The sequence below is a fragment of the Nilaparvata lugens genome, chromosome 13 (genome assembly GCF_014356525.2).
Source record: "Nilaparvata lugens isolate BPH chromosome 13, ASM1435652v1, whole genome shotgun sequence".
NCBI classification, from domain to species: domain Eukaryota; kingdom Metazoa; phylum Arthropoda; class Insecta; order Hemiptera; family Delphacidae; genus Nilaparvata; species Nilaparvata lugens.
In genome coordinates, this window is record NC_052516.1 from 16,115,687 (window position 1) to 16,139,713 (window position 24,027).

General features: G+C 31.4%; 3 protein-coding genes across 8 annotated transcripts in view; 1 reads left to right on the forward strand and 2 right to left on the reverse strand.

The window, feature by feature from the left end:
- Positions 1 to 1,230: 1,230 nt before the first annotated feature.
- LOC111051444 (ADP-ribosylation factor-like protein 8B-A) lies at positions 1,231 to 16,512 on the reverse strand. Its single transcript, XM_039439910.1, has 4 exons — positions 16,245 to 16,512; positions 13,246 to 13,400; positions 9,902 to 10,063; positions 1,231 to 6,917 (listed from the first exon to the last, which is right to left on the reverse strand). Exons 1-4 carry the CDS (start codon positions 16,365 to 16,367, stop codon positions 6,797 to 6,799), a joined length of 561 nt encoding a protein of 186 aa, XP_039295844.1. The 5' UTR covers positions 16,368 to 16,512; the 3' UTR covers positions 1,231 to 6,796.
- Positions 16,513 to 16,854: 342 nt separating this feature from the next.
- LOC120354034 (putative uncharacterized protein DDB_G0277255) lies at positions 16,855 to 21,214 on the forward strand. Its single transcript, XM_039439916.1, has 2 exons — positions 16,855 to 17,076; positions 17,635 to 21,214. Exons 1-2 carry the CDS (start codon positions 17,016 to 17,018, stop codon positions 18,861 to 18,863), a joined length of 1,290 nt encoding a protein of 429 aa, XP_039295850.1. The 5' UTR covers positions 16,855 to 17,015; the 3' UTR covers positions 18,864 to 21,214.
- LOC111064256 (protein ECT2) overlaps positions 19,322 to 24,027 on the reverse strand; it is a 57,075-nt gene continuing 52,369 nt past the window's right edge. For all 6 annotated transcript variants that reach the window (XR_005572785.1, XM_039439911.1, XM_039439913.1 and 3 more), the window contains one exon: positions 19,322 to 22,364. The gene's annotated coding sequence lies outside the window, so the exon portion shown is untranslated. The remainder of the gene's footprint in view (positions 22,365 to 24,027) is intronic.

Consider the following 24,027-nt stretch of genomic DNA (forward strand, 5'->3'; position numbering starts at 1 on the left):
TAGAGTACTAATGTAGCCATAGTCTAATAGTACTAATAGTACTCATTAGTATCTTTATCATTAATGATAATAGTATATTAATGATATCATTAGTATCATCTCATAGTACTAATAGTAGGCATATATTCAGAATAGGCTACTTTCTATTTCTTTGTTAGGAAGGGGGGTGTATGAATAACCGATATTAATTGTAAATAGAGTAACAACCAGAACTAGTTTCTCTCTGTTTAACTTAATAAGATTTTGTTACAATTGAACTCTTCCTTCAAAGAAGTTATAATACAAGGTGAGCCAGAGAAACTTACTTATTTGAAAGGTCAATAAAAACAAAAGTACTTTTAGATATTATTTCAATATTTTTTTTTATATGAGAATACAATATCTCAATTTTTTTCCATGCAGTCTTGAAAATTACATCAGACCAATGGCGACCCCCATTGCGCATACACTGATAAAGTCGATTTTTCAAATTTCGTTGCAGTATATCAATCGGTATGTTGGCAACGGCGTCGCAAATGTTGTTCTAGAGGTGTGCTATGGCCCATAAAAGAATGACCGCGTCTTCAGGCAGGTTGTCAATCAGCATATCACATGCACTTTGTCGGGCAACAAAATCGCGTTCAGTCAATTCTTGAACAACAGCCAATTTATAGGGATGAAGTTGAAAGTCGACGAACAATGGAGTCAGAAATTGCCATAGCTGCTAAGTGTTTGCAAGTCAGAACGCCGGGGAGAAATCACAACTGACTGCCTCACTCTTTCGATATTTTCTGGAGTTCTGATGGTTCGTTAAAGTCCATTTTTGGGTTTAGGGACACTTCTACACTCCTGAAATGAGTTGACCCACGGCAGAATCTAATTATGGCCAGGAACGAGTCTGTTGGGAGGAATTCCAAATCGAGCGCGGAAGGTGATCGACCATTAGAAAAGAAGCTCTCAACTGCGAAGGCCCGCTGCTCTCTTGACCGGAGCATGATGGCTAATTTGCTTGAGGGAGGATAAATTTGAGAACTTCCCCTACAGATGCGCCCACTCCTGCCCCTCTTCACGACCAATTCAACGCACGGGATTTTTTTTCAAATAAGTAAATTACAACTCTGGCGCACCTTGTAGAAAACTTTTGTGAAAAATTCATTCAATATAATCAAGAATATCATCGTCATTCGTACCTCCTATGTTAAAACAGAACTGGAATACCTGGAGGTCTAGTATCAATAAAACGCCCACATATAATCATGACAAATTCATTTTAAAAACAAATTCGATAGGTAATAGTTATGACAGATTTATGAATAGAATGTAGTATAATATTCCAATATCACACATACACTGGCATCCAACACTTAAATATTAATTTTATATTGGTCGGCCAATGTTTTTTAGAGTTCCTGGTAATGGTTCGAAACCCACTTGGAATTAGAGGTTCACCTTGTGGTAACTTTTAGGAAATTTATTTATTTATTGTAAATGATACTAAAATCATAATATAATTATAACATTGAAGGAAAAAATAGGCTGAGCCTTTACTATTTCTCTCCAAAAATTCAGATAAAAAGTTAATGTTGTCCACAGTTTGAGGTTATGATATCACACACTGCTTCGTCACTTGATTTTTGATCCAGAGAAAAAATATTTTCAATCAACTTGAGGTGGGTAAAGTTAATAAAATGTCTCATTGATTTGACAATTATTGACCAGTTTATGAATTATTTCATACTAATCTTCTAAATATTTTACCTATCTATTACAGCTGAAATCCTCCATTATAATCCTTTTCTCATATTCTACTGTTTTGAATAAAATCCACAAAAGAGCGATCTATCTTTAAAAAGATACACAGTCTATACAAACCCTATCAAAGCCTATAGACAGACAAAAGTCCATCTTTAAGGCCCGCCGCAATGTAGACCCACGCTAATCCACGAAAACAACCCACGCCGTAGGATGTTTTGTAAACCATTGCTATAGAATTATTCATAATCAATCAGCTGACAAGTGGATTATTCATTGCATGTATTATTAAAATTATACAGATGTCTGGAGAAGCCTAGCAATGGTTTACAAAACATCCCACGGCGTGGGTTGCTTTTCGTGGATTAGCGTGGGTCTACGTTGTGGCGGGCCTAAAGCCTGTTTTCTCGATAAAATCATTTATATTAGCTCAATTAATTCAACAAAAAATTGACTTTTTTATGATCACACAATAAAATCGTTAAGTGTAAATATAACCTATTTTTGGTCAATTTCTATCTAAATTTGGGAAAGGAACAGTTTTGGGCTTTAAGCCTGTTGTTCCCCTCCCAATCATTCATAGTTGAGAATGATATTGTAACCTATGTATCAATGTTTGAAAGAATAAATAAATAAGAAATTGAGAATAAAATTTTGACAGTCAACACAAATTTCACATTTTCTTCCTTCATTCAATCAACACTAAATTTGACTCGTTTTGTTGCTTCAGTCAAAAGATTGAACACGAAATTTCTCAATCCTGATAACAGGTACCTGTATTCAAAAAAACATTGGCCTACCAATAAAAGCACTATGGCAAATCAGGCTTCAACAATCAGTTATACAATCTAACCAATCCTACAAAAAATGTAGGCCACATATACAATCATACATTTCTTCTAACAAGACACATTCTTATAACCTACTACCAGTATCCTAGAATCTTCAGCTTGATTAAATGCTCACAACATATTTCATGAAGTATCAAATCAACTCTTATCTTCATCGTCAATATTTGAGTTCAAATTGTTTGGATTGTACTTGAAACAATCTACAAATTTTATACATTATTGTATCTTTATATCTGTTGATGAGATACAAATTTGATGATCAAGAAGATAATGCTTCATTAATAAAATAAGTACTCAACATTAATAAAGCAACACCAATATTAATTTTGGTTGAATATTGTTTGAATCGTTCTTGAAACAATGTATAAAAATATCCTATTCAATTTTCAAATCGGATACCTATATGTTTGAAGATGCCAATTTTCAAAGTTAATGCTTCTCTAATTAAATGCATAACATTGATGAAGCAACCCCAATATTCGAGTTAATATTGTTTTAATAATAATTGATACAATATACTAGTTTGATACACTTGTATCTGAATCCCCAACTCAATTTGCAAATCATATATAAATTTGATAATTTTATAAAGTTAACGCTCCACTATTGAAATTATAATTAAAATTGAGTTTATCAGAGATTGACAGTGGTGTAACAACCGAAACCGGTCTTTCTAACTATCAAAGAAATCTGTGGTTTTTAACAATTTCTTGGTATTTTTATTTAATATGAATAATTACCACAATTCAACTTCTCAACTATACATAAAATTAGTAGAATTGATGGTGATGTTGTGAAATCTCTCCATAATAATAAAACAAGGATATTGTCAAATTTCACTAAACAATTTTTTAGTGAAATTTGACAATATCCTTGACTTCTTATTATTCTCAACTATACAAAGAAAAATTATATTTACATTCTAAAACCCGTAGATTTAGGTTTAATGTAAATTATAGAAAGCATGAGTCCATAAAAAGCACCTTAATTTCTTAATGTAACAAAAACTGGCTCCAGGCGAAACCTCGATTAACCGTCACTTTTGGTTATCCGTTATTAATTGATTGTGAGTTTTTACTTGATTGTAATCTTAATAACATATATCATCTTCATATTTGGGAATAGAATAGTTTTGGGCCAAGCCTGTTGTTCCTTCATAATCATATTTATATGATTTGTGATTGTATCTACGAATAAATAAATACATAAATTTCTATCATCCGTCCCAGTCCCACTGGTTGACGCTTAGTAGAGATCCCACTGCGCACTCAATTGAAAATAATTTAACCAGACCCTTACAAAGTAAGGTTCAAGAGAATAGTCTGCATTAATCGTAGGTCATTTTTTGCTCAATATTCGAATTTTTCTCAAGGGTTGAGGTTGAATAGTAGAGAGGACTTGAAAGTCCTAACTCCGCCTAATAAAGGATATTTTCATTTAATTTCATCAAGGTTGAGAAATTATCTACGGTGGCATTAGAAGTTTACTTGATCCCAAACTTTAAAATATTGGAGAGTATTTCTAAGATTTCTATTCCCTAATTTTAAGTATCAGGGAATGTAAAATTTATACAGTGTGAAAATAAGATAGTTTTTTGTTATTTACGATGAAGTAAGCTACGAAACTTGGTTCACAATTTACTTAGCTGCCAAATGAATATTTTTTTAAACAATAGTTTGATGGACTCCTGATTAGATAATAGAATTCCTAATTATCTTGAAACTTTCTCACAGAATATTTTTGTGTCTAATTCCAATAGAAAACATCAATATCACCTAAAACAACAATATAATAACATATATCCAATATATATTGAGAAGACTCCATATTTAATTAACTAATTCTTGAGTCTTTCTAAACAGAAATAATTTCTAATAAAAAATTCGATGAACGAATCTTTCTATATAAATTGATCCAATCAATTCAATCTCATTCAACAGATTAATAATTTTGAAATACAATTCATTTCAAATGTTTAATCAATCTATGATACATAAACATGGATACTATAAATAATATAACTAAACATTATAAGCTAGTATAAAAGTCTTTAATGAGTATTTCACGCATAAGTTTTCCAGATAATATAAACTACAGTATGTGCTAGTTGTCATTATTTTAGTTTGAAAAATAACCCATTTATTCATAATAAATTATTAAAAACAGGAAGAAATTGGAAAAAGTAATTTATTCTGACTAGATTGAAGAATATGTACCTTTCTACAATACCACTGTGTATTTGTACACCTACAATATTAGAATACAAATTACATACCTGATCTAGCTCATAAAAACCCAAACGGAGTGAAATATTTGAAATTTTTCATGCAATTTACATATCTCTCTTCAAATGTTTTTTTTTCGTTTTTTTCCACCAGCAGAACAAATCTAAAAAGCAAGAGAACAATGAGAAATGTAAATTGAAGTAAAATGTAAAAAAATATTTGAGTATCAATTTCATCAATCGATACCTATAAAGTCATTAGAAAGGTATACTGGAAAAAACAAAGACATTGTAAAGGTCTGTACCTCTACAACGCCTCTGGAAAAAAGTATATGAAAATCGAAGAGTTTTCGATACTAGACACATCAGAGCTGGTGTGATGTACAAATTTGATAAACCGCCATTAGAAAGATCTGTAATCATTTTCCAATCAAAAACCGTATCAGAGTATGCCAGATCTGTTGGTTGTAAGCACTTGAGAAGCTTCATTCCAAGGTAAGATACAATACATGTAAAATATAATATATTTCAGACATGTATATTGTACCTTGTGCAATACAGCATGTATCCTATCTACCTTCTTTATTCCATTCTCTGCTAACTTCTTAAATACAACTAATGTTATGGATAAATATTTTTCTATCAATTAATAATTCTACATGGTCGTTTTCTGTATTTACACATAACCACGATGTAAAATATGTCGATGTTTGCAACAGTATCCAACTCAAGATACTTAATGATAATGCAACAGTAGCAACCTACACAAGATACGCGCAGATTTCGTTAAGATAAAAAAATGGAGATTACTAAACGTGGGAAGTGAAAAGAGTTGATAATTAATAGTTAATTAACAGTTAAAATGTATCGTATTTACATTTGAGGGAGTCTAGAAGATGAAGGGAACTTGGATATAAGTTTGATGAAAAAACAACTTATATAAAAGATAAACAAGAGAGGGAGGAAAACGAATATCAAAAATATAGTGTTTAAAATTTCAGAACAACAAATTGAAATTTTGGATATAAATCTGGATTTAGTCTGGAATATATTAAAGATATATTACCCTTGAAGAATAAAAAATAGAAAGGAATTCTTCCGCCAATCGTCGATAAAACCTGCATGCCTTGGAAAAGAGGAGAATATAAAATAAAAAAATACGGTATATTGAGTAGGATAGCATTGCAAGCACAAATTTTCTATCAAGCACATAGGAAATTTTAAATTTCTAACCAAATTCAAATAAACATTTGAATTTAAATCCTTTCCAAACACCTGAAGGACATTCCTCTTCCTATTACATCAGAATGAATTACATTTATATACATTTTTTGAGTAACAAGTTTATATTATTTTAGAAACATAACAAAAATATAGTTTTTTAAATTAAATATTACTAAATTATAGAGTAACCTAATCACTGTTGCATGCATTGATGAAAATAAAAACTGACAGTGTATTTTTAAAATATTTATAATAGTATTTAAAATAAATCTAAGCTAAGTATTTTTTATAGATAATAGTAGTTGACTTTACACAGACTTATGAACGATAGATTTCAAAACAACCTGCAAAATATATTAAGAAGCTTATATTTTAATGAATTCAGTTCAAGATTTTTCTGTTAAAATGTAGACCATATAGAATTTATACAGTAGTTACTTGAAACAAAAATTACAAACTAAATTTCATAATGAATGCATGCAAACTATACAAATTGTACGATTAAATGGAATAGAATATTGGGCGATAATGTATTTTTTCTTCATCAAAAAACATGTAATATAAATCATAATACATGTCAAGTGATTTTAAATTTTCTTCGCCTAATATTGAGTGGAGATCTAATTCTTACTGTTCATGAAAGGGGCACAAAATTAATAAAAATAAAATGTTGCCCATTTTTTTCAATTTTGGCGATTGGTCAGCAAGACCGGCGACCCAGAAGCGCTCTGCAGTTTTTGAAAATCCGCAGAATTTTTGAAAATGTTCAACGGGCCCCTGATTTAGAATGTGCTATCAGCCACTGAAGGGTGATGTCGATGTTGTCTTTCTCCTTGCAAGAAATTGAATAACAGCATATTTCACGATCTTGAACAACCGACAGGTTCCTGAAAATGAAACATACTAATTAATAATAATAATAATTTCAACAAAAACTAATATACGGAGTATTTACTGGAAAACGGATGTTTTTAAAAAAATGGTAACCTTTCAAGTATTGAACGAAATGTCTGTTGTTACCAAACTGATTCCCTGGAATCTCATTAAAGACACACAAAACAAGACAAAACAAAATGACAAAGAATTACAAAACAAATAAAATGTTACAAATATAAAAAAACATGGGCTTTGTGGTTGGGTGTGTTGGAGAAGAGAAAAAAAGAGAGGAAGATACCTAGCCAACTATGGTTTCCCATATAATAGGCAGGCAAAGAAGAGAAGAGAGAAGTGATGAGGAAAAAAGGGAAGGAAGAAAAACAGAGGAATAGGTACGCAAAATAAAGGTAAGCGAGTCCACTGAATAATGAAAGAAAAAACAATGCTGGAGCAGAAATCTTGAGTCTTATATATCTAAATGGAAGAAGAAATTACTGTATGTCTAGTTTAATTTTTCCGCTGATCTTATTGTCGTCCATGAGAAAGTGATTTGAAATAAGGTTTATTATTTTAGTACCTATGTAAATTAGCTGCCTCCTTATATATTATTCAATATTAATGTTATAGATTACATATTTGTTAGCAGTGGCCCTTAGATTATAATAATTAAATTTAGTGTTTAATGTGAGAGGAAAATCGGATCTATATTTTATTAAGTATTTAATTACGGTTTTTATGTATAATTGACGTATAGTCATGACCACAAAATCACTAAAAACCATATCCGTTGGATAGAACCTGGGTTTGCTTAATATACTTTTAATTATCAGTTTTTGTGCTACAAAGTAATTCAGCAATATGACAGTTGAAACAGCCCTCCCAAACAACTATGCCATACTGCAGAATTGACTTGACTAGAGCATGATACATCATTTTCAGGTGGTTCTTATTAAGAATTCTGTTCACTTGGTAAAATTTAAAAGATAAATATCTCATTTTCCTACATATGTAGAAACAACTGACATTATCTCTTATACAATGTATTCTATAAACTCGGGCACGTGAAACTGTCGGTCTAGGGCTGAAGTATGACAGTCGTAAGTCCCATTGACGGCTTAAATGATATATTCAGGCGAGGTGGAACTTCCGTCAGGGACTCCCCACCAATAAAAGCCATACGAATATTATTATTATTCAACTCAGAATTGCTATGTAATTACAAAAATCAAGAAACAAATATAAGGGCGGCTCCTTGCGAAAGCCCTAAATAAAAAATGCAGACTTGGTCAAAACAGACGACGGGGAGAGGGGGGACTAGAAACACGGCTACACTCAATTAAAAATCTTTAATTAAAAAATAAATGAGGATTTTATTCAAATATTTTGATAAATAATTTTAAAAAGACATTAAATCATATGAGTTTGAATTTTCTTAAGATGGATTCCTCTGTTAGTAGGTAATAATGGTGGAATTTCCTTCAATATAATCTGGCAGCAATCATACTGCAACAATACTTTGGTTAATCAATCAATAATCCTTTATTGTCATGAAACACAAAGTGTTGTAACAAACGTCAAAATACAATAAAATTAAAAACAGTCAAAAAAAATTACAACAAAATTGGCAAATAGTAATAAACAGCAGTAATTGATTAATAGCAGTTATTATAACGGGGTCCAACACAAGTCACAACAAAGCTGTTACTGTTAAACAGATGAACACTGAAGCTATTCAAAAAATTCTCCAACAGAATAAAGACATCTTTCTGTAAGTGAGCCTTTTATGTGTGATTTGAATAGTGAGATACTCAAGAGTCTTACTTCAGGGGCAAGCTCATTGAAAAGCTTGATGGACATGTTTCTCCAATTCTTATGGGTACTCGCATATTGGTGAGAATCAATTCTGAGATTTAAACTCCTTCTGGTTTGATAATTATTATGTATGTCACCATTTCGACTATATTCATTCAGGTTTGTTTCATGTACATCAAACAAGTAAAAACATATAAAGATGGGAGAGTCAAGACGCCTAGTTTGCGAAAAAGTGGCCTACATGTTGCCTGACAAATTATTCGAATGGCCTTCTTCTGTAGTCTGAAAAGTTTAACAGATGCCGAACAATTTCCCCAGAGCTGAATCCCATAGGCTAAATGGCTATGGACGTGAGCATAAAAGACACTCATTAAAACTTCATGATTAACTATGTGAGTTAATCTACGTAGGTTATAAACCCTTACTAAGTTTACCAGCTGTATAATCAATGTGCTTTTTCCAATTTAAATTCGAGTCAAGCATGATACCCTGGAATTTGAGGGAATATGTGCCAGTGAACCTAGGGTTGAAGCTAAACTGTAGGTCACTGGTTTTCAGGAGGTTAAGACACAAATTGTTTGAAGCACACCAATAATGGTTAATGACAGTTCTAACTTACTTCTAATTTTGAATTAGTAGGAGAGTTGAAGAGCATATGGTAACATATCGAAATGAAAATAAAAAATTAGAAGTGAAATATAATCACACATTTTTTATGACAAAATTTTATGACCAATAATTATTTTTTATGACATCGTTAATCAATAAAATCAACTCACATCAATTTGATCAGTTCTCTCTCATCAAGGTACATTACATATTATTTTCATTCTCATTTCAATAACATGGTGACGTATTTGAAGTGAAAATAAGATATCGACTGAATTAGAGAGATAGAATTTCTCCTCAAAATGAAATGTAACCTAGAAGTTTTATTTTTATATTTTCTAGAGGTAAAATATCAACTCTCCTTATTTTTTCTTTCCCTATCGAGTACTTATTGTATGAATCAATAAAGAATCAATCAATCAATAAAGTTTCTTTGACACCATAACCACACTGAAGATAACACCATAAGTATTGAAACATATTTGTGTTTTTTTTCAAAATAAATTCGTGATATTTGACTATATATTTGTGTTTTAATACGGAATTGAATGTTATGAAGATGTGATTAACTCACATGAGTTCGATGAGCTCCTTCTCATCAAGGGCTTTGGGTAGATCTCGTTTGTTTCCAAGGACTAGTACAGGAATTCCGGCCAGCTGAGGTTTATCTAGCAGGGAATGGAGCTCGTTGCGTGAAGCTTCTAATTTTTCCAGATCAGCTGCATCCACCATGTAACTGAAATACGAAACAAAAACTTAAATTACAAAAATTTAAAGATGTAGCTGGCGAAGCCACGAAACCAGGTTCTGTTTACTTAATACTTCTTTATAATATTATAGACTACTAGCTTACCCGGCGAACTTCGTACCGCCAAAAAGTCAATGTATCTCATGTCACACTTGACTTTATTTGGAGAATCATGAAATTTATCTGACAATCAATATTTTCATTTACATCTCAATGCGGACTTCCTATGTGCTTAGTCATGCAGCATTTATTATTCCGACATAGCAACATATTCTCGACCAATTGGTAGTAATATCTATCAGTAAAGTGTTGAATTAAAAAATTAGATACCGGTAGGTTAAATCAGTGTTTCAAAGATGAATTTAATGTTTTCATAGTTGTTGATTGTCAATAGATGGTCCAGGAAATATGCGATGTACGATGAATCACACAGAATTCCATGTTCTTCACATCTTCAATTTTAGGATTAATATAAGCTGAGCTAAATTTAAAAAAAAATCAATTTAGTCTGTCATTCTTCAGTAATTAATGATTGCAATATGAACAACTCTCTTTCATGAGATGAATAATTATTTTCCAGTTTTTCAATGATAGGGGAGTGATAATTATTTGTATAGGTCTTCTAAGGAAAGATTATCTACAGCTGGTACCAAACAACTACGGTACACTAACTTCAACTCCAAACCACCGTTTTAATACCAGTTTAATACCAATTGATCACAGGGTGACCTGTTTATTATACAGCTGGTAACTTTAGATGCTAAATTATAAGTAGCCACTCGGCCTAAAATTTCAAAAACATAGGTCTGTAAAATGGATTATAAATAATTATTATTAGTCCCCCTATTAAAATTTCTTGTCAGAAACCATCCCCAATATTCACACAACATATTCCTAAAGTTTCATGCCGTTCTTTCAAGTAGTTTTCGAGTCTATAGGGAACAAACAAACTAACAAACACACGAAAATTCATTTTCATATATAGAGAAGAAGATATATATAACAATAAAAGTGGTTGACAAACTGTGAATATTGTTTTTCAATCTCAAGTTTTCTTGGAAAAAGTTGGTCTTGAAAAATCATGGAACTTTTATTTAGAACAAACACTCAACGGTTTGGTTTCTAGGACACTTATAAATCTATTGGATCATTGGACCTGTAGATTTATAATTATTCAATAATTGTTCCAAAGAACTAGGTCTTACAAGTTATCATTAAAAACATCAAGTAATACTCAAATGATCTTGGATCAACTTTTTCTAACAAACTCACCATCGGAATATATTATAGGCCTACCAGTAATTCATAAGAAATTCCAAATAAGATATATATTATGTAATTTAAGTGGATAAATGTGAAACTCTTCAAATAGGAAATGAGTTAACGGATTATTATAGTCTATATAGTTATCACTAAACATAATTGGCTATCAGAAACAACAAACATGGATGATTCATGACAGCCACTCCTTTCAAACAGGAGTCAAAACTGCTTAGTATGCAGCATTCAATAAATCGAAATTGGAAATAAATATTAATAGAGTCATACAGAGTCTAAATAAGTCAACCGTTACTAAAATACAACTAGAATATAAATGTAGTATTTTATGCATTATATATAAAATATAGTTACAATATCGCAAAACAAATTGTTTTCTTTGTGGATATGACAAGATAGAAATATTTTTATGTGTGGAATAGTAGTTTATAAATTCTATTGCAGACGGACATGAGACAATTAAAAAATAACTCACTTTCTAAGTAGGTAGTTGTGAAAGTGGTATTGTGTGGTAGTTATTTGTCCATACTGAATAATTTAGTCTGTCTAGTCATTTATTCAGTATAAAATTATTATTTTCAAGATCCCCTATCATAGGTATGATGAGAAAGGGATCAACAGCCTAAACCGAATTTTAATTTAAGTAGGTTATACAATTACAATATCGTAAACGGGGTGAATAGGGGCAAAAACTGGGAAAATTTAAATTTTTTAAATAACTTCTTTCGTATTAAATTTTTATAGCTTTACCTAATTTATTCTGATAGAGGGGATTTTTCTGTACACATTAATATAAAAATAATCTATTCAACTTGATTTCTATGCTGTCGGCAGCTGTGCTTCTTGTTGCTTCTTTGAACCGATAGAAACGTAACCTGAAAAGTTTTGTCTGGACATTTGAACTGTTTGTAGTCACAAGCTTGAAGTATTTTTCTATGAATTCTACTGATTCTAATAAGTAATAACACATTAAATATGTAAGCTTTAACTGGAATTTAATTTATTCTAGATTTTTTTTAATCTTGACCATTTGGATGTTGAGGTGGGGTGAATAGGGACACTGCCTAAAACTGGTGTTTGCTGGTTTTATAGAAGTTTAAAGACTTATCTTGAAGTAGTCAACGTTGTTGGGGAGGAGGAGGAAATTGAAAAAGGAAATTGGGTGCGAGTTAAATTCCAATATGACACAGGGGTGAAAGTATTTATTGGGAAGGTTGAAAAAAAAGTTTGAGGTGATAAGTCGATGGGATCATTCCTTCGACAAAAAAAATCCGTGAAAATGCAAAATGTTTATATTGTTCCAGATATCTGCGAATTCAATAAGGAGCAAGTTTTAAAAATTCTGAAAGACCCCTCTAGTAAGAGAGGAAGTTATTTTTTATGATGAAGAGCTGATACAATATTGAACTCTGTAGCTTCTAATGACTTAATTATGGATTTCATTTTTTATCGATTTTTTTTTAACTTCAAATGTATTTTCATAGTTTATTTTTATTAAATATATTTAAAAATATTTTATTCTATTTTTAATAAGGTCCTTTGTGTCCCTATCCACCCCATAATAGGTCTGAAAAAACGTGCATGCTGTACACACTTGCGCCCCATTGACCCCACCATTGGGGTGAATAGGGACAGCAATAAAAAATAATAATGAAAAAGAGGGTGGATGAAAAAAAATTGTTTAATCCAAGAGATACCTAAACCAAAAGTGAAAGCCATAAGTGGATCACACACAGAATAAAATAATTTTTGTGTAAGTTATGAGAAAAAAGTGTGAAAAACTGTCCCTATTCACCCCATTCTACGTTACCGTACTTGAAAATATAATATTTGAGAACTGAAATAATACATTTAAATAAATATTTGGTTTATTAGAAATATGTTGTACTCACACTATGGCATTGACTCCTCTGCAATATCGTTCCCACATAGACCTGAACCTTGGCTGACCTCCAATGTCCCACACCTTTATGGTGACATTCCCTTTGGTGATTTTGCGCATGTTGAATCCTACTGTCGGAATCATATCTTGACTAAACTGGCCCGACTGCAAAATCCAAAAAAAAATCAGCAAAATGCATAAATAGCTACTAAGATAAAGGCTGTTCAGTACACTTTTTTATTATTTAAATTGGATAATCTTTTTCAATATAATTGTTAAGATCATTATAAGAGTGAGAAAAAGTGACAACTGAAATTTTCAAGTGGTCTAATAAGCGAGTTATGGGTTGTTGAAGTGCTAACTTTCCAGATACCGTTTTCTTTCCAGATCATAAACGGTTTCGACTATATTATTAGAACTTCTCTTAGAAATTCAAAAAAAGTATCTTTCCAAACTAAAACATTTTATTCCCCATATCGTTCATGAATAAAAAAGTAACATTTTTGTAAATTCGATAACTTGTTTATTTTGTCCAATAATCGTGAAAAAACGCATATTAGAACAAAGCCAATGATATTCTGAATATATTAAAAAAAAACCCAATGGAAAATTCGAAACCGTTTATGATCTCAAAAGAAAACAGAGTTCAGCACTTCAACAAACCATAACTCGCTTATTAGACCACTTAAAAATTTCAGTTGCCACTTTTTCTCACTCTTGTAATGAATGATCTTAACAATTGTATTGAAAAAGATTATCCAATTTCAATAAAAATGAAAAGGTGTATCGAACAGCCTCAAGGAATTACTATTTATTGAGGTAAGATAACAAAGCAAATAATGTTTCATTTTCGAAGAATCTTTACTATCTGGCTAGACTGGAAAATCAAAAAAATATATCAGTATATAATATTGTGAACAACTACTCAGATTAGGGAATAACTATTCATTCAAGACAGTAAACTAAAATATATTTTATTAAGGAAAAGAATGAAAACCCCATTAGAAGAAAACTATTTTTAAAAATGGAAAGATAATAAAAGTAGAAAATTCAAGATACAACCTGAACGTTTTATTTTGAGCAAGAATCTTTTTGAATCAATATTAGATGATAATTATATTGAATGGACCTACTCAAGTTGTCAAACTTATATGTACCTATAAATATTGATATTTTTTAATGTTTCTTGTGCATTAAGAGATTTCATTTGAATAACTAAATAATGAACTATTGTAAAAAGAATAACAGCAAATCTTTCCAAATTCCAAAAATACCTAATTTGGTGAATGAAGAATACAGCTAATTTATAAAAATAAAGAACGTAATAGCAATACGGTATCCTGTTCCAATGAAAACTATTGTTTGTAAATTCAGTATGCAAATAGATTATTTATATAGAATCGATGATATCAACAGATAATTCTATTTGTTCAAAGCAAATTAGAAAGTGATCAATGACTGTAAACAGAAACAAGCTACAGCACATATAATGAGCAGGCTAATTGAATGAATAATGCTCTTCCAATACAGAAGATAGGACAGGATTTGATAATATAAACAAACAATCTAAAATTTTAAATCTATAACAAACATTATTTTGTACATTATAGGTTTTGGATACACTTGTGAATACATTTTGATAAATCTACCAATTTAAAATTGTAAGCTAATGAAGTGTTTTTTTATTCTATTGAATAGCTGAGTTGATTTTTTTTTAATGTTGAAAATATATATATTAATATATATTACGTTCAGTAGATCATTGCTTATAAGGTGATAAGGGGACAAGGGTCATTGCGTATAAGAAAATAACCAGCTAAACCGTTTTTACCGATTTTTTAAATGCAACTAATGATGTTAATTACATGGTGAAGATGGCATATCCTATTTATTAAAAAAGTAAATTCGTATGGCTTTTGTTGGTGGGGAGTCCCTTGCGGGAAGGTCCCACCGCCTGAATATATAATTTGAGCCGTCAATGGGCCTTACGACTGTCATACTTCAGCCGGGACCGACAATTTAACGTGCCCATCCGATAACACGGGAGTGATCTGGTTAAAAAACTTTTGGTTGTGAGTGAGTTCGAACCTATTTATCCTATTTATTTAATAAGTATGTTCCACTTGTGCAGCGCAGATATTCAATATCCGTTTTTTTTAATACTGTAACCGCAATGCGATTATCATTTTTTCAATAAAAGCGTTTATATTCATAGTATTTAGCCACTGAGTGACTTACTAGACAGCAGACAAAAGCATAGTGCATTTCCGTGTTGAGTACAGTCCGCGCCATCAAAACTGCAGTATTTTTCCAAATTTTGCATATCACACTGTAGGCTACTTTTACTAAATTTTATCTCAGAACTGTCGAAAATTAACCAGAATATTAGTTAAGCAAGCAACGGATAACAGAAGTCACACTGTATTATTGTTAGTGATGAACGTATCAAGCATAACTTGATTAAATCAAGCCAAGAAAGAAAACTTTGGCTCAAACTAGATTCAAAAGGTAATTATAATCAATCCAATATGGTTGGGGTAATAATAGCTTTTGCAATATTATGTAATGTATATCACACTGCTTAAAGCTATTAAACAACATTGTTTTCAGTTCATTACAAATGAAAGAGGATAACTTATTTAACAAAGATTTTTCAATATATAAAATCTTGATATGCTTAGCAAAAACCAAATAAAAAAATCAAGCAGCCGAATAGCTAGCTAAGTCAAGATTATTCAAGGTAAACATACGATTTGTTGCTTGAAAAATTAAAGGGTGTTTTGCATTTTTATCTGAGTATTGATATTGAGACATGATAATGAAATCAAATCTTCATCTAAAATTGGCAATTTTTAGGCTAGATTAATCTTACGACGTGGGCGTATTGTCCAGCCCCAAGATGATCAATAAAGCATTACTTTATAAATTTCTAATCTTTGAAATATCACTCAAATAGTTGATATATAAATAATTATAGGAATTACACATCAATATAAGCAAATAACTCACCGCTATGACATTTACAAAAGTTGTTTTTCCAGAACACTGTAAACCGACCAACGTCAATTCCATTTCTTCTTTCCAAAATAAACTTTTGAACCAGTCCAGAATACGATTTATTAACGCTAACATCTTGCTGAATGTTGAATTTTAGCCAAGACAAACTATTTTATTCAAAATATGTAAATTATCTTTACAATTTTATCAGAATGACAGCGATTACAGAATTTCGATTTCAGCTTCAGCACAGCAGCCAGCTTTTTGTTCAGCTGATTTCATGAAAGACAGACAGTAGTGCCAAAATGACGAATTATAAACTTACGTATGATTTCTTTGTTTAGTTGGTGACGTGCTCGTTTAGTTGGCGCGATTTTTGAAAGCACATCGCTTTAAAAACTTGCTGAATTATTAATAAAATAAGCTTATTAAACATTTATAAATACGCAAAAACTATACAGCTTGATCTTGCATAATATGGGAATTTTTTGATACAATAATTAATAAATCTAATACAAACTACCGTATGAAACAAATTAGGCTACCATATCAAAAATATATAATATAAATATTTTATGAGCTCCTGATGTTTATATTGCTAAAATTTGTTAATCATCTGCATGCAATTTGCCGATTTCATGATCATGACTCCTAGTGTGTAGATGTTTTTATGTAAAGAAATGGCAAGGTTATGAAAAGGTCTTCACAGAGATTATGTTGAAAAATGGAAAAAATTATTAATATAAATATCCTATAAAAATTTTCAAATTTCATGCATATAACATGATTTTGAAGAATATATTCTCAGTAGTTGCATTGGTTTTGATTTGTCAAGTTGCGGATGGTAAGTTCTATAGGTATCATTTATTTCATTCCTATTATAATAGTTCATATTAATATGAGGTAGGTAACTTTATTAGATTATTTACTGGAATCTAGTAATCTCAATTCTAAAGATGAATATGTATATTAACTAAACCCTTCCAAAAAATCATAGTTAAATATTACTTATTCCACAAATTTATATTTGAATCCATTTTAAGAATCAATGGATTTATCCAATTTATTTATGAAATTTCATAAAACTTTATCATGCACACAACCACACAAAAAGTTCTAAACTTACAGATTTCATTAATTATTATTGAATTTTATTTTATTAAAATTTTTTAACAATATTAAATTTCAAATGCAGTTCAACTAGGTAGGAAAACTCTTTATTATAGGTAAAGTATCCATATAGAACTAAAACAGGAACTAGTTTAGGCATTTGATAATTCGATAATTAATCGAGATTTATTAGTATAGGCCTAATAAATCAGTACCGGTACCTTAGTAATATAAATATCAATAATGATTTCTAACTTACTTCATCATGACAATAATTTGCATCTGTTTACAGGAAAAATTTCTTCTATACAATCACTAAATAATGCTGCAATTGACGAAAATTCAAATAACTTCAATGAACCTTCAAAAGATGAAATTTATCAAGACTACAATACAGCTTTAATGGAAGAGAATTTGAAAAACCCCAATTCAGATAGAAATAATGATAATATCAATGAAGCATCAATCAATAAAAATTATAGGCCTATCAGATTCAATGAAGATTCCAGAGGTGAGGATTATCGTAGCATTAACAGAGCTTCAATAGATGAGACTCACGAAATCAACGCCGCATCAATAGATAGACATTATGATAACATCAATGCAGTTTCTATAGATGGAAATTATAATATGAATGAAGTTTCAATGGATGGATCTCATGAGAGATCAATGTCAGAAATAGATGGGACTTACAGTGATGAAGTTTCTTTAGATCGGGATTATCCTAGTATCAATGAAGATGAAAACTCATTAGGCGAATCTCGTGAAATCAATGCAGCTTCAATTGATGAGGACTATAATCATTTGAATTCATTAATAAGCAGCTCATTGAATGATGATCAATTTGAAGAAAAGCGCCCCATAGACATCACAAAGAAGCTGAAAGATCTAGGTAATAGGATAACATCTTTCTTCATTGGGGATAATAATTACGAGGAGTCTTACAACTCATTTACTGAAGCCACATCCAATACAAGTTTAGAGAATGGGAAACATTTGAATAAGGAAATGATAAATGAGGATAACCGAGACTATAAAGGAAAGAATTTTACAGAAGTTTCTAAACAAAATCTATCAGAACTTTCTAAAAAACTTGCTACTCCTGATGGAAGAATAGAAGTGAAATCAGATAACAAGAAAATTATAAATGATTCTGAAATAAGACGGGGGAACAAAAATGTCGAGGAACGGAATTATCACAAACAAGAGAAAATTGTGCCTACTGGGAGTTTTAAAGTTGATTCTGAAGAGCTACAAGATGCCTACATTAATGCAATGCCTCTATTAAAGCAATATTTGACAATGCTTTCAAAAACGGAAGCCCCAAATAATATCTATCGGTCAAAATCTAATCCACAGTTGAGATTGCAGGAGCATCCTGGTTTGAAACGGATACAAGGGTTCTTGAAATCGACTAATTCTCAACTCATGAACGGTCCTTTTCCAGGGTTTAGAGGAGATTCTCAGTTTTTGGATAAGTTTGGGAGGAAATTGAAAGGTATAAGGTACAATGTTAAGTGAATATTGTGATGTTTTTTTATAATATTGCTGTTCCATAGCATAAATGAGACAAAATAAGTTTGGGAAAATGTCCAAAACTTTTCAATGTAGAGGATTCAAAAACTTTCCATTTCTAAGAATCTGACATTAAAAAATGAAGAAATTATAATACGATTTTAGTTTTGATTTAATTTGTCAAAACCTTTCTGAAAAATGTCATTCAATAACTTATTTGAATGAATATTCAACTCGGCCGGGTTGGTCTAGTGGTCGGGAGCGTTATAAACTTCAGTCTGCTTGCACCGCCTGGTCATGGGTTCGAATCCCGCCGATGGCATGGATGTTTGATCATCTCATCAAATCACCCACGCACAAGTAAAAATGCTTATGTGAATACCCCATCCGAAATAAAAAAAAATTCTCAAACTAACAAGAAGTATTTACATTAATAGACAGGTAATAAATTAAATAAACTCATAGCATGTTCACTATTTATTATACAATTACATAATATTAGCAGATTGAAGGAAGAGTTGATTAGAAAATTGATCGAAATGTAGGTAAATATTTTTCAAATAAATTTCACTGGGTAATCATATAAATGAATAAAAAAGAGATTACAACAAAATAAATGTTAGTTGACAAAGTGATAAAAATTGTGATGGGAAGAGAATAGAGGTAGCTTTTCAATACTTAACTTGTCGGTTGCAGAAAAGCCGGTTAAATTTTAATAGTGATTAGAAAATACTTTTTTCTAAAAAGCTTCTTCGATTGGTTCTTGTGAAATTGATCTTGATTAAAATTTAACAGGTTTTTTTGCAACCGGGAATTGTAACAAGAAATAATGAAAGTGCGAGAATAAATAGAAGTCAAGATCCTCAGACACAACAGGGAAGGATAGGTTAAACGAAGATGGAAGAGACGTTTACAAATTAAAAAGTTACATAATTTTTAAGAAGAAAAAGTTTAAGATTTGAATAGTACATTAAGGTCTAGTTATTGTATTTTGGTTCAATTTTTCCTATTCCAATAATTTATATATTTTCAACTGTTTAGATTGGCGTTACTTTTGTTACTTATTGATGAATTAAAAGCATTCTTGAGCGTTTAGTAGAAAAATGTTTACATATTTGAAAATTAAAATCAATTCTCATGAAAATGATACTTTTAGGACTTTTATTTTCAAGATGTATTCATTACCTAACAATAATAATTACTGTATTTGAGCATTACTTAAAAATGATAAGATTTGAAACAAAAAAATCGAACCAAAATTTGAGCGCAGTCTTTCATGTAATACGATTTCAATGATATTTTATGATATTCTACGTAAGGCTATTCTAAGATATTACATAGCTAACAATAATTGTCAGTTCAATTATTTTATATTTCTCAAATATAAGGCATGAAATAGTATTACTAATGTGTAAGAGCAATTTACACAATATTAAGCTAACGACAAAAATACGTCATAAATAGAAGAAGCAATTTCGAACAATATTTATTATAAAATCAAGCAAAAAGCATATAAAACATGCTTATATTAATTAATATTACAGCACCAGTGCTTTTGTGCTAATTTGCGAATAATTAGGCCGTAAATTTAAATATCTGGTCTTCAAAATCGACCCAAAATTCTACAATAATTGTATCATACAAATTTAAAACGATTTCAATAATCTAATAATACCATCCTGCAGTTTATATAGGATGGAAAAGTTCCTCAAAACACTATATATTTATAATTCTATTACATAGTAATGAGTGAATATAATATATTTATATAATTTTGCTTTAGATAAATTAATAACTTATTTACAAGGGTGAGAGAAACGCTGGTTAGTTAACTGAGGAAATACAAATAAATGATTCACTATATGTAACAGACCTGAGAATAAATAATACAAATTAAAATTGAAATACTTTGACAATACGGAAACAATTATAAATAAAATATATTGGATTGTTGTAGATTTCTATTACAGTTACTATAAATTGATATAAATAAAATACATATTTTAAATTCAGCAAAACAAAAATATACCCCATAGAACTAGAACAATCTCTAATATAATACTGTAAAATGTGAACACTGTTCAAGACAAGTAGAATAGAAAATAAATATATTTTTACTGTATTTAATAATTATTTCAAACATCCAATGAAAGCTTTATAAATAGAACTAAGGACCTCTGCTACTGCATATATTGACCGAAGAACTAAATTATAGCATGAAATATATTTTTGATAAATTATCATACTCCCAATATTTTTTCAGACTCAAAATTATAAATTTAATGAATTATCCCAAAACATTCAACCACACCGTAATACATTAAAAACCAAAACTACTTTAAAATGAAAAAAAAAATCAATACGCCTGATTTTTGAAAATGTTACATTACTGTAAAACTATTGATAACCATGATTTTACTGTTATGACAAATTTTATTGGGAATTTACTCAACAATTTCTATCGAAATAGAAAAATAGCAATAACTGTGGTTTGAACAATTTTTTATCAAATACAGGATTGTGGATAAATTCTGTAGTACAAATAATTCCAGGACATAGTTATCATATCCATTGAATAATTCTATAGTACTTAATTATAATAATAATTTTCATGGTTACTCATATTTTTCAAGATGTTTTTCATCTTGAATTCGCCCGTATTTTTCAATAACATACATTTATATATAATCCAACACAAAGGTAATAATTGTATCTGAACGAGAAAATAAAAAGACATTTTTCTTGTATTACTGTATTTTTAATTTATTATTATTCAATTCTCAACTGATCAAATTAGTTTATTTTTCAACAAAATTTTGAACTGATTGAAAACTATTGACTGTATTGAACTAGGTCCAGGATAGCTCAGTCTATCTAAAGCTCAATTTTCATCATACAAGGCAAGTCTTGAGTTTAGTTAACCTTGCAGATAACTAGAACAATTCAGTTTCATTTTTATTCAATGTAATAAATTATTCAAGCCAAACCATTGGGTTTCGTTTACCTTGAAGATAACTAAGATAAATTAGTTCACGTCTTGGATTTAGTTAATCTAGCAGATAACTACAACTTAGTTCCAGCTAAGGTTACCTTGTCGATAACTAAGATCGATTCAATTTCCATCATTCGAGCCATATCTTGAGACTGAAATGACTAATATTTTATTAAACTCTCATTAAAACTGAAAGAACTTGGTTCAATTTTTCTTCAATTAAGTCATGTTCACATTTAGTGATTCATTCCAGTAATGTATTTCACAATGTATTTACACCTAAAGTAATGAATAGTATCTGTCCGATAAATACTAGAATAATTTTATAATATACATTTCATACAAGTGAAAATAAACAAGTTTCACGCATTATTTACAAATAAACAACCGGTAGAAATAATTCTTGTGAGCATATATCGTCCAATGTACACATATACGACCTGACAACACTCACTCACACACACACCCAGTTGTTACATGATTGATATTTGGATGGAACGGCGATCTTAGAACCCCTGAAAAAATAATTAAAATTATATTAAACGTTTCAAGAATTAATAACGAGACAATCTAGACAGATTAATAACACAATACTCTTTAAAATAGCATGAATGAAATTTGTTTAAATTATTATTCTATAACTGCTCGCCCACGTCACGTCTCTTCTGAGAGGAATGGACCATTTATTTATATGCCCCCTGTGGGATGGGGGAGCTTCGAGGCGAACATCTTGCTCAAGAATGTGTTGAAAACCAGAATTCACCCACAGTATCCCTGCTTGTCGTAGGAGGCGACTAAAAGGGACCCCAAGGCAACTCCAGATGATGCCTTGCCTTCAAACCCACGAGATCTGCCCCATCAGGGCAGTTTCGGAGGAGCAAAAAGAAAAACCCAAGAGACCAGAGATGGGTGAAACTCCAGGCACAAATGTAGGTTGAGAGGCTAAAACGAGAGTAACCGGGTGCCCTAGAGGCAATTTGGCGAACCCTCCTTCAGCGGAAGGACCTACAAAAAGCCAGGAGTGGAACTCACGTAGGTCACGAGTTTTGGGTGGAGAGGCAAAACTCACCACTGTTCAGGGAAGGGCGGCCATTCAGGCAAAACTTCTTGGGAGAGGTGAGGCTTTTGACCCTGCAGAGTTTCGGAGGGGCAAAAAGAAAAACCCAAGAGACCAGAGATGGGTGAAACTCCAGACACAAATGTGGGTCAAGGGTGGCCGGGCGCCCTTGAGGCAACTTGGCGACCCCTTCCTCAGCAAAAGAACCTTCAAAGAAGGCCAGGTGTAGAACTCACGTAGGTCACGAGGACTAATCAGTCTGAAGAGACTGCCAAGCATATCACACTGGATTGCGACAAGGATTGCAACCAGGCGATGAATGATTGTGATGTTAGTATAGGGAAAAACTCCTGGTTTTGTAAAAAAACACAGGTATTAGTTTGCCTAACTAACATACTACTTGGGAACACAATAAGCTTCGGTTGACGTGTGGGGTTCTTTGAACCTTTGGATCCTTAAATCCGTCCCTTCAAATACAATATATTTATATGAGAGACGTGGAAGGGATAAAAGTCTCTGCCCGACTGAACTCTGTGTAAATTGGGCCTTCTTCCCATGAACTCTGTGTAAATTGGGCCTTCTTCCCATGAACTCTGTGTAAATTGGGCTTCTTCCCATGAACTGTGTAAATTGGGCCTTCTTCCCATGAACTCTGTGTAAATTGGGCCTTCTTCCCATGAACTGTGTAAATTGGGCCTTCTTCCATGAACTGTGTAAATTGGGCCTTCTTCCCATGAACTGTGTAAATTGGGCCTTCTTCCCATGAGCTCTAATGGGACTATTTATACTTGCTCGGTGGTACTGAGTGGAGATAGGTGAATTTGACCTCATGGCAATTATATTTTCACAGTGCCGATAACGTTCACTGTCACTGACTGATATGTGGGTACCCAGCTTTATGCGTGCACAACGAACATGCCAAGCTTCCGTCCAAACTTGACGAATGAAACGTTCTGTTTGCGATCACCGGACAGACTTGGCGAATCCTTGTTTGAGAACCGAACGTGTGGCGCCTATGTTTACAACAGCGTAACTGTAATGCCGCATCTACATGTTGGCCCAGTCGCTGGAAATGTGACCAGTGCCCAATGAAGGCCAGCGCTGGCAAACCACCCATCCAC